The 12,039-nt window shown below is 46.3% G+C and overlaps 1 protein-coding gene across 2 annotated transcripts in view; it reads right to left on the minus strand.

Annotated features, from left to right (window-relative positions):
• The window catches only part of SETBP1 (SET binding protein 1), a 245,466-nt gene that overhangs the window by 66,346 nt on the left and 167,081 nt on the right, over positions 1-12,039 (minus strand). For both annotated transcript variants that reach the window (XM_078384166.1, XM_078384165.1), the window contains exon 2: positions 1,876-5,335. In XM_078384166.1, the coding sequence (XP_078240292.1) occupies positions 1,876-5,335 (3,460 nt within the window). The remainder of the gene's footprint in view (positions 1-1,875; positions 5,336-12,039) is intronic.

Below are 12,039 nucleotides of genomic sequence, written 5' to 3' on the forward strand. Positions count from 1 at the left end.
TTCCAACCTTGCAGCCCAGAGGCTTCTGCGGTTTAACCCGCAGCGCCACCACATCCCTATTACTAATATATGTATATATCTCCTCCAATTCTATAATAAAATTGATCTCAAGGCTAACCAACATAGAAGATGTAAATCAGTAGAAAGCCAGAAATAAAACCGACAAACGAACAAAGATGCTTTTCATGATACTCAACTGTCAGATATGATGTTGCTGGATGTGGCTCAGGTGGGCTAATTCAAGATCCCCTACCTTTTTTTTCCACCATTGATTCATGAAACAAAAGCAAAACATACACACACAGAGAGAGCGAGACACGGTCTACTGAAACAGAATAGCCGCTCTACAAAGTGCATTGCTAACAGCGCTAAAGTTTGTATGTTTATTTTCTCCCAAGAATAAACACTTTCCCTTCCAACCAAGGTCCACTGATGTGATGATGATCAGCAGTTAACAGTAAAAGATCTTAGGATCACAGTGTAAATCATGACTTTTCAATGTGGTCTGGCTGGTTGCTTTGCCACTCCAAGACTTCTGGGAATTGGTCTGGAGTATACTGATTAAAACACTTTCCCATGTTGAAACGTTCAAGCAGCACAGAAACCGCCACACAACTGCTTTTCCATGTGACCATATGTGGCTCAAAGGATCGTATCAAGTGACTCTCCAGACTTTCCGCCTCGAATAAAGTAATTTGCCAGAATAAACAAGGGGGACCTTTAAAACGTCCCACAATCCACTGGAGTACTTTAACGCTTTGGCAATCTACCGGGCCATTCTCTGTTCTTAAGTTGCACAGGGGCAAAAAACACTGGTCTCAACAAAGCAACGTTGATGCTGTAATGACAAAAATACTGGTCTAAATAAAGCAAGATCATGTCCATGGATCCATTAACTCACTACTTTTTCGTTCTGTTCTTTGATGGCCATGTATGTCCTTCCCAGTGAATCTCTGCATGAAAGAGACTTTGGGGGTGACCGAACAGGCATGCGGTCCACTGTTTGTTCAGCTGTCGGGCAGGTTGGTTCACTCCCTTTGACAGTGATCTGACCACGCTGGAGCAAACCAGCTCATCCCCAGAGTGTTCCTACCTGCACCTTTCTGGGTCCCCACTGGGGTCTACTCTTTGTTTAAGATGTGGGTAGGATCACTCTGTTTGGGTTCATTTCCAAGACATTATGAAGTAAGCACTGACATCAATCCCACAGATTCAACAGGTCCACTCTAGTATCTGAATTCAGACTTATGGACACATTCAAATGAAATAAAGTTAGTTGTCGTAGGTTTTTCGGGCTGTTTGGCCGTGTTCTGGAGGTTTTTTCTTTCAACGTTTCACCCGTCTCTGCAGCCAGCCTCTTCAGAGGACAGGAGTCAGAACTCTGTCTGTGTTCTCAACTATCCCATACACTACACCAGAACACAGTCAGAGTTCAGACTCCTGTTCCTCTGAAGAGGCCGGCCACAGAGACTGGTGAAACGCCAGGAAGAACAACCTTCAGAACATGGCCAAAGAGCCCGAAAAACCCACAACAACCACTAGATCCCGGCCATGAAAGCCTTTGCGAATATATTGAACCCTGAGGTGCTCATCCCCAAAATCCCTTTACTTTCCACACAAAGGAAACAGTAGCAAAGTTTCATGGCCTTGGAACTATGGCTCAAATGCCTCTTTTATTCTTACTGATGTTTTCAAAAAGATGAAAAAGAATTTCTATCTTTTTTTGCTTGTTTTCCTCCTGCATCCCCATCTTTTTCCCTTTGGCTGCTGAGCTGCAAGCCGTTGTTTTAAATAGCGAATTAAACAATAAATATTGAAACGCACAGTGGGAAATCAAAGTGGGAAAACTGCAGTGAGAGACTTTAAGATGCCTACCTGACACAGCCGAGGCATCGTAGGAACTCTTCTCCTTTCTGCCTGTTCTGAAGGTCTGAAGGTCCTTTTCCCTGTAAGTCCCGAATCCTTCAAAACTCCGCCTTTTGCTCCCGCTCCCGTCATTGTCCCGTTTTTCACTGGCAGAATTCATCTCACCAAACACGTCCAGGGATTCGGACCTCACACTCACACTGCTCTCGGCATTCCCCGAGTACCTCTTTAAGCAAGAGTCCACGAGAACATGGCCCGAGTCATTTTTATCCTTGCTCTGAACCCACTGCTGGGGGTCTGAGAGCGACAACGTAGACAGAGTATCCACTTCAAAGCTGTTCTTGGAACTTTTGTGCCCCGCTTCGCTATGCTGGTGCTTCTGTTTCTCTTTATGCTTGCTCTTCTCCGTCATCAAGGAGAGGTCTTTGTCCGAGACGTTTAATCTTTCGCTCACCGAATGGCCGGAGAAGCTTGCGGACTTGTTAGCAAACAGACTGCTCAAGTCGTCGTGAGCCGCCAGTATCCTCTCGTCCTTGTGTTTGTGCTTATGTTTGTGTTTCCTTTTGTGGAGTCGGCCGCTGGGCATGCTTGTCCCAGTAACCTTTGGAGACGTCAGGGAAGAATGAACATCGCCGAGGCCCACCCCGACGGGGGTCTGAAGGTGAACGCCATGCTTCACTTTATGCTTGGCAGTATTGGGCATTTTCATGTGAGAGTTTGCGTGGAATGGGGGAGGGGGCACCGAAGGCCGCATAAAGGGAGATGCCGCTCCAAGCGTATGGGACAGATACAGCGGTGCTGGGTACTGACTGTAGTAACCAAGATTCATCATAGGCATTGATGTGTAAGGCATTCCATAGGGTGCATAGTAACTCCCGCTGGGAATAGGGTAACCGAACCCTTGTAAGAAAGGCACCTTTGTCATGGTGTCATTGGTTTTGGCAGGCCTGCCACGCTTCTTTTTCGACTTCATGTCAGAGGTCCTGCGCAGATACAGCAATGGGTCATACTGGATATATGGCACTGGGTAATAGTGATCGAAGTTAATCCGGAAAATGCTGGGATACGGATTTTCGTGGTAAAACGTGTAGCTCCTGTGAGAGATCCTGAACAGTTGGAACTTGCTGATAAGCTCTTCCAGGTCCGCCAGGAATTGGAGGTCATCTCTGTTCTGCAGGTTTTTCCGCTTTCTCTTGTGCTTTGGTTTCTTCATGGTCTCGTGGGAGAGAAAGTTGTCAACAATGAGATGCTTCTGCCGGTGGCTATGCCTATTTTTAGTGCTGGTGTCTGACTGAATGGCCTCCGGATTGTCCAGGCTGCAGAAATCAAACGAGTATCGCCTGCGAGATTCCGACGCCTTCTCTGTTTGGTCGGAAGTGCTGTTGTTGTCTGTCCCTATCCCGCTGTCGCTGGGTATGGTCTCCTCGCTGTGGGATTCACTCACCGGTGACAAGGTGACTTCCTTCAGGGAGCCTATGTCGCAAAGGTGAGAAGGAGAATTCGCCATGAGTCTGGGTGGGGACAGTTTCCACGTCCCACTGTGTATTCCCTTCTGGGTTTTGGTGGGAAGAGCACTGATAGGCTGTAGATTTGGCATACTCTTTAACTCCGAGAAGTTTGTTTCGGTGCTGGCAGGGCTGAGGTTGCCGTTCGACCCCACTAAGTGGGCCGAAAGCGGGTGAACAGCTGCTGGTGATGACGCCGCCAGGGACTGCAAAGTGGAAGGCACTGCTGGGTTTTCTGGCTGGTTGGGTACAGGCCTTAAATGTTTGATGGCTGCCTTCGGTTCTTCCGACGGGGGCTGCACCTCAGATCTCGGCTTCCTTCCCCTTTTCTTGCCAATGTAGATAGTCCCCCGCTTGCTCACGTTGATTTGCTTCCCTAACCTGGCATCGATCGTCGGGGCTCCCGTGCTGGCTGGCGGCTGTGTTTTAGTTTTCAAAGCGATATTACTCGAGCAGGACAAGATCTGGCTCAGAAGGTTCTTCCTTTTGAGCGTCTTCATTTTGTTGATGGTCTTGATCGTCTTCTTGTCCAACACACCGAGCTTGCCCACCTTCTTGTGGAATTTCAGCTCGCTGACAGAATGATCTTCCCCTGGAGCCATCTGGGCCAGGTTCACCAAATTCCTTCGCCTCTTCCTTTTTTTGGTACCCGGGAACTCCCTCCCAATGGGACTGACTGGGCTGGTGGAGGTCCCTTCGTGGATGGTTTCGACAGTGAGCAAAGGCTGTTTCTTTGGCCGCCCCCTCTTCTTCTTGATGGGAGTAATCACAGTCAGGCTGTCTGTATTGGTATACAGAGGACTAGATGGAGTTATGGGATAAGCTGACGGAGGTTCCACCATCACTTTCTCAGAGGGACCCACAGAAGGTTCCCGGAGCATGCTTTTCGGTTTGCTACAGGTCAGCCTTCGTTTTGCGGCAAACTTTGGATGCTGAACCTCTACTTGCTTGCTAGCTGTGGGGATATCGTTTGTCATTGCAGCCGAGGTTAAGCCTGTGGACTTTCTAAGCCTGGTGGCATTGACCGCAGGTGATCTATTGACTACCTCATTGTTTTCCACTGGTACTAATGGAGACTCGATCTCGGTAGCTTTCCCTTGCTTTGTGACTCGCAGGTCTTTCTTGCAGAGCTCTGCAGGTGCATTTGCCCGGCTGGCTACATCGCTGCTCACCAGATGTCCAGAAGGTGGGGTTTTCTCCAGGACATTCTTGTCCGCAGCATTTTTTGCAGACTGTCGTTTCTTCCGTTTATGTCCAGGCAGCTCCACTGTTGGAGTCTTGACTGGGATCGTAATTCGCACACGACTGGTATCGTTTTCGGAGCCATTGGCAGGGTTTGGGTTTTGCCTGGTGGGCGACAGTTTGCTCACACTGGGCTCGTTTTTCCCTTCTATACTGTCATGGGTTTTAGCTTCAAACGACTTCTGAACATTTTTAACCCACTCTATATCTGTGTTTTGGAGAGTTTGGTTGATTATATCTTTTTTACTGGACTTTTTCTTTGTACTGCCCATGGGTTGATCAAGGGCTTCCATCTGACCCCCTCCCTCTTGGCTCCCTAGTGGCAAAAATCCATTGCAATCAGAGAGACTGTTCGGTTGGGAAGTTACACCCAAAGGATTTGACCCAGAGGTTGCATTACACACAGCAAGGTCTTTGTTATTACTGCTGGACAACTGACCCCATGTGTTGCTGGTGTTAGATTTCTTAGCTTGGGACTTGCTGAAAGATACAGCAGGCTCTGAAACGCTGATCTTGGTGGAACTAGCAGCTTCCCGGTTTGGCTCGGGTGCAATGAAGCAAGCTGGGGAAGCCGGTCCAGATTCAGAGCTCATTGACCAATCGAGATGATGCTGGCTGTTGCTTTTTTGCTGCTGTCGTGGTTTTAAGGTGTCACTAGTGAAGTCCTGTTGCAGGCCCGGATCGTAGTGGACAGCAGAATGTTTCGGCAGCCTGTCGTAAACCTGGAAGAGAGAGAAAGGCAAAAAATGGGAGGGGCAGTTGTTTATTCGGAACCCACAAAACACCAGAAAGATTCCCCATTCCCTCATAGTCGAACAATATGGGACATCTTAAAATGTTCTTTAAATCAAAATTGCCATGTAGGTGTTTTGCTTTTTAAGCAAAAGAGGTGGCATTGCAAGCAACGTTGAAAATAAAATTAAAAACGAAAAACAAAACACCACCGCCACTCCATTACAGTGGAACCTCGACTTACGAACTTAATCCGTATTGGAACGGTGTTCGTACGTCGAGAGATTCGTAAGTCGAAGCAAAATTCCCCATAGGAATCCACTGAGAACCATTTAATCCGTTCTGGCTGTTTTTGGTTCTTATGTAGAGGTGCCATTTGAAAGTAGAGGCATTAGTTCCCATAGGAACTAATAAAAGCCGGTTAATCCGTCCTCTACCACTAGGGGGTGAATTTTTCTTCTTCTTTTGACCTAAGATGAACTTAGGTCAAAAAAAGGACAGGAAAGGAGGGAGGGGGAAGGGAACACCTTCTAAACACAAGACCTTTTAACCCAAGCTCCTTTTAAACAAAAACCAAGCACCTTTTAGCAGGAGAACACCTTTTAAACAGAACATGGTTTTTCTGTTCGTAAGACGAAGCAAAATTTTGCAAGCGGAGCAGTTCGTAAGTCAAAATGTTCATAAATTGAGACATTCGTAAGTCGAGATTCCACTGTACCACTCCAAAGCATCTAGACTGAGTTCACACGACCACATAAAGCCAACACTAGCTCCTTCTGTAGGGGAGGGTTTCCAAGAAAGTTCCCCACTTATGAATTGTTCAGGGGGTCTTTAGGTAAAAGAATTTCACCATCTTCTTCTCACAGATTTTTTTCCCCCTTTTTGGGGGAGCAATGAATGATTTCAGAGCACTACTCTGTTTAATCTGATCACCATAATCTCCCACAGCTTCTCAAAGATTCTACTACACTCCATGTCATAGAGAATACCATCACAAAAAAACCCTGCTTTCTAGATACGTAACATCTATCCATTCTGTAGGGATAAAGAATATATCTGCACCACGCCATTAGCAATAATTTAATACTGCTTTAGTTGCCACAACTCTGTCCTAGAAAATCCCAGGTGGCATATTTTGATCTAATACCTACAACTATTTGTTCAGATACTTTCAGTGCTACAATTAAGGACAGTCCACTAGGATTCTAAATGCTTCATTAAACTACCAATCTCAGGATGAAGCCATACCAGTTAAAGAGGAATTAAAGTGTCATAACTATGTAGAGCAGACCAACTCACATATTATTTAGACAAGGGAAGAAAACTAGTACTCACAAAGTTCTCACAGTGTGAGATTTGGGGCATGGGGGAAAATATACTTCTCTGGACTATTTGGCCACTAGCCACACTGGTGGCTGCTGCAGACTGAAAAACTAACTTTGCCAAGGTCAGTCTGCTCCGGGTACGGTGGTACCTCGATTTACGAACTTAATCCGTATTGGATTAAGTTGAGGCAAACATTTCCATAGGAATGCATTGAAAACCATTTAATCCGTATCTGCTGTTTTTCATTCATATGTCGAGGAGTTGTTTGTAGGTAGAGGCATTAGTTCCCATAGGAACTAATGCAAAGCCGGTTAATCCGTACTCTACCACTGGGGGGGGGGGATTTTTTAAAATTTTGTTCTTCTTTTGACCTAAGATGAACTTAGGTCAAAAAAAGGGCAGGAAAGGTTTTTCCTTTCCTTTTCTCCCCCCCCCCCTTTTTGGTTCATAAGTCGAGGCTCCGTTCGCAAGTAGAAGCAACATTTTGCGAACAGAGCTGTTCGTAACTCAAATTGTTCACAAGCTGAGGTACCATTGAATTTGGAGTGGTTGTAAAAGGGGAGTTTCACTGCAAAGGCACAACTCACATATACAAATGACTAGCTGTCAGTCACAAATATAGGACAACAACTAGCTAAAAGGAAAACATGGAACAGAATTTCATCAGATGAGATGTCAACTGGATACCAAGACCTATCAACATGGATGGGCAAAGTGTGTCCATTGACATGCACTTCGTTCATTTGAACCTCACCATTTGATAAAGCCACCCTACGAAGGAGCAAGTCAGTTGCATTTTTATTTCAGTTTAAGGCAATGCTGTTTGTTGGGCCAGCTGGACATTCAAAAAGGTTTCTCTTCTCAGCAGAAGGAGAAGAAAACTGCCTTTCATTTGCACCAGACTGAGGGGGATGACCTTCATGTCTGGAAGAAAGCAGTAGTAGGGTGGATAAAAATAGGTGATTTTTTTTTTAAAAAAAGCAAATTGATTTAATTTTTTAAAAAAATCATTTAAATTGCAAAAATATCAAATTTTCAAAGTTTATATCGTGATTTAAATCGATGCAATTTAGACCAAATCCACCCCGAAAGGCAGCTTTCTTGAATTGTTGAGTAAAATAAATGTTGACCAGACATGATTCTAGGCTTGTTTAAGGTTCCTTCATTTGTGAACCTAAGATAATTTAGGGTCTAGGATGACCTTTTAATTAGCTTTTTGTCTCACACTTTAAAAAAATATGTTTAATCAATTTCCACTCAAAGGCTTTCTCTCTGTTTAAGCAACTCTGACAGCTGTTTCATGGAGAGATGCCAACCAAAGCGGTTACTCCATAATCTGATGATCAAGCAAGAAAGTAAGAGATCACCAAGGAAAGGTTGTTTCTTAAAGGAAGGGGCAAACCGGCTCTTAATTTGAATACAACCCCACTTCCTAATTTCAAAATCCACCTTCCTAAGGAGGCACCATTTAGATCGCTTGATAGCAAAGTAGCTCACAAACCAAAGTTAATACCTCAATGACACTCTCTTTCAAGCACTAGACAATCCATCTGCAAAAATGACTCAAGTGTAATATCTTATTAAGAGGCTTTATCTCGGTAGATAAGCAGCTGGTTCCCATGTTGCTAATTGCTGTCTGCTGTGATTTTAAAAACATCTGCACCACTGTGCTTATCATTTTCATATTCTAATCACCCAGAATCTTGGAAAGCAGTGAGGGTATGGGAATAAAATAAAAATAAAAGATATCTTATTGATTGTTTCTTTGGATTCACTAGCACATTTTCCTTGCAGAAGCTATACAAGGCTAAGCAGATCCTGGATTGGTGTGGTTGATGCAACTGCCCCCCCCCCCACAAAAAAAGTCCATAACACACAAATGAACGAGGAAGAGAGTGGATGGTGGGTACATATTCTGGGAGCTCTCAGAAGTTATTTTATGGATCAAGAGTTCCCGAACCCCTGAGTTCATATGACCCATTAACATGGTGGTTGGGAAGTCCAAGAATTCATTGTTTTTGTTTAGTCGTTAAGTTGTGTCCGACTCTTTGTGACCTCATGGACCAGAGCACACCAGGCCCTCCTGTTTTCCACTGCTTCCCAGAGTTGGGTCAAGGTCATGTTGGTAGCTTCGATGACCCTGTCCAACCATCTTGTCCTCTGTTGTCCCCTTCTCCTCTTGCCTTCACACTTTCCTAACATCAGGGTCTTTTCTGGGGAGAGTATTGGAGCCTCTGTTTCAGGATCTGCCCTTCCAGGGAGCACTCAGGGTTGATTTCCTTCAGAATGGATAGGTTTGTTCTCCTTGAAGTCCAGGGGACTCTCAAAAGTCTCCTCCAGCATATTCAAAGAATTATGGCCCCCAAAATGAATTTTTCTAAGCTCTTTTCCATGCTATTTTCTCTTCGGCTGTCACAAAAGCAGACTTTCCCCCCTTTGATGGCTGTACAACACTCTGAGATTCAAAACCACCACTGAGACATTATAATCCCATCTGCAACTTTTTCTTTCTTCAAAGGAAATTATTTAGAGACCGCAATGCATCAGGCTCTCTGTTCTGCATCTTCCTCTTCTTGGTCTTGCAACAGTTTTAAGACTCAAGGCACTTTCGGAGACCTCAGCTATTCTCAACGTTGGATCCCCACATGTTCTTGGACTAAAAGTCTCAGAAGCCAGCTTTTTTTGGGAGGTGTAGTCTAAGAATATCTGGGGAGCCTAGGTTGGGAACCACTGAGGTCTCCAAGAAAAGACTCCTTGGAAAAGACCTTGATGTTGGGAAAGTGTGAAGGCAAGAGGAGAAGGGGACAACAGAGGACGAGATCGATGGACAGTGTCATCGAAGTGACCAACATGACCTTGACCCAACTCTGGGTGAAAGACAGGAGGGCCTGGCTTGCTCTGGTCCATGGGGTCACAAAGAGTTGGACCCAACTAAACAACTAGATGACAACGATGAGGTCTCCAAAAGTGCCTTGAGTCTTAAAACTGCTGCAAGACCAAGAAGAGAAAAATGCAAAACAGAAAGCCTGATGCATTGCGGGTGGAAATATGCAGATGTGAGATGTTCTAGAACAGGGGTGTCAAACTCAAATTCATCGGGGGCCGCATCAGCAGTTTGGTCCCCATCAAAGGGCCGGTTGTATCTGTACTGATGGCCTTGCAAGGACCCCATCCGACTTGGTGGGAAAAGGAAGGAAGAGAAAGTGTGTGTGTGTGAGAGTGTGTGTGTGTGAAGGAAGAGAAAGTGCCTGTGTGTGTGTGTGTGTGTGTGTGTGTGAGAGAGAAAGAGAGATACAGGAAGAGAACGTGTGTGTGTGTTTGTGTGTGTGTGTGTGTGTGTGTGTGAAGGAAGAGAAAGTGCCGGGTTCTGTGTGTGTGAGAGAGAAAGAGAGAGAGACAGAGAGAGTTACAGGAAGGAAGAGAATGCGTATGTGTGTGTGAAGGAAGGGAAAGTGCCGGGGTCTGTGTGTTTGTGTGTGTGTGTGTGTGTGTGTGTGTGTGTGTGTATGTGTGTGTGTGTGTGTGTGTGTGTGTGAGAGAGAGAGAGAGAGAGAGAGAGTGTTATTTAGTATATGCAACTCTGCTTGGATCTCGCAAAAAAAAACGCATTCTTCGGTCCTTTCAAATCCTCAGTCCTTTCAAATCCTCAGGCATTCCAATCGAGCAAGAGAGAGAACGGAACGTCAGGGAAGGGAAGGGAAGGGAAGCGAGCAACCAGCCAGCCCTCCCTCCCTTCTCTCCGCGGCTGGGTCGAACGGCCGCCTCCGACGTTACCCAACCGGGCCGGCGCATCGCTCCGCGTTCCCTCTTCTCTCCCTCTCCTCAGGGCCGCGCTGGCCGCTGCCTCCCGCGTCCCCCCAGCATCTCCTCCCTCTGCCTCGGAGCCCGGCCAGGAACTCCCACTGCTCCCCTTCCCTTCCCTTCCCCTCGGGGCGAGAGGCGGCGCGGAGCCCCCTCCTCGCGCGGCCTTGGGAACGGTTTTCGCCTCAGGCCGAGAGCGAGCGAGGAACAGGCACGGGAGGGAGGGAGGGGGAGCGGGGGGCGGAGGGAGAGGAAAGGAGTGACAGCGCCACAGCCAATCGGAAGGAGGACGTAGGCTTGTTAACTTGAGCCATTTTTTCAATGAATTTACTCCGTGCAGGCACGGAGTAAATTCATTGAAAAAAAAAAGGGGGGGGAGGCTGCAAGGCTGGCGGCGGCTCCGCGGGCCATCAGTCGAGGTCTGGGGGGCCGGATTTGGCCTGCGGGCCTTGCTTTTGACACCTGTGTTCTAGAAAATATGAATTTGTCCAACTGTCAGAAGAGATGTGTCCATCGGTTCTCTGATGACCCCAACTCAAGCTCTATTGGGTGGTGTTATTAGCACTAGCAATTTTCATCTGAAAGGCTGAGTGTTTCTGCCACACCCTCATGGTCCCATATATCGCCCCCTTCCATTTTCCTTAATGCCAAAGGGCTCTATTGACCCGAGGAAGCAAACTTGCTACGTTTCTCCAGGAAAAAAATGGCTACTTGCCAAAGACAGTGTCAATTTTGAACGCAGCCGCTTATGACCAGCACAGAAGAATAGGCAGCCTGCAAGCCAACCTTGCAAACCTGTACACAGCGGAAAGATGTGCACGGAGGAAGTGGGTAAAGTTCTAGAATCGATCAGGCCAAGGGGGAAAAGGGCCTGCTTCCTTTTTCAGGAAGAGACAGGGGTCTTGGCCAGTTTGCAAAACTGGAAGGAATCCAAAGGATCATCAAATCAAGCCCCTTTGCTGTCCCAAACACCCAGTCATGCTAGAAATGCATGGGGATTCACAAGACAAGTAAACCTCATGGCATGGTAGCAGAATATCTTCACCCATATCTTCACCCATATATTTCAGAGGTGCAAATGCTCATGCCTCTATCTATGCACAGCATAGGGATCACCCTGCACTCTGATCCACAGGGTCCTCCTGGCTATATCTGGAAAAAGCCTCTGTACGAATTGTGAAGTGTGCACGCATATCCCACCCCGCAGGATGGCAACGACTGCGCCATTATGTCTACCACATTCACAGGTCCTGGGTGACAGAAGTGGTGCTGATTTCAAAATTTCTCCAGAGTCGAGTAGCTCTCCAGCCAACCTCCAGGTTTCACACACACCCTCCCCCCCCCAGAAAGGCTGTTAGATACTAAGAACGGGGTCAATGGCTGAAGTGAATAGCGCTTCAAAACACTTCTGAGTCCACTGGAAGAAATAAAAATGCAGAAACCATTCACTGCACTCTTAAGATACACCGGACTATGATCAGTATTCTTTCTCTGAGGTCTTTTAACATTCAACCTAGTTTTTAACTAGGTATTCTGCTTTTAAAGAATCTTTTATCTGCTTTATTAT

The sequence above is a fragment of the Pogona vitticeps genome, chromosome 2 (assembly GCF_051106095.1).
Source record: "Pogona vitticeps strain Pit_001003342236 chromosome 2, PviZW2.1, whole genome shotgun sequence".
Taxonomy (NCBI): Eukaryota; Metazoa; Chordata; class Lepidosauria; order Squamata; family Agamidae; genus Pogona; species Pogona vitticeps.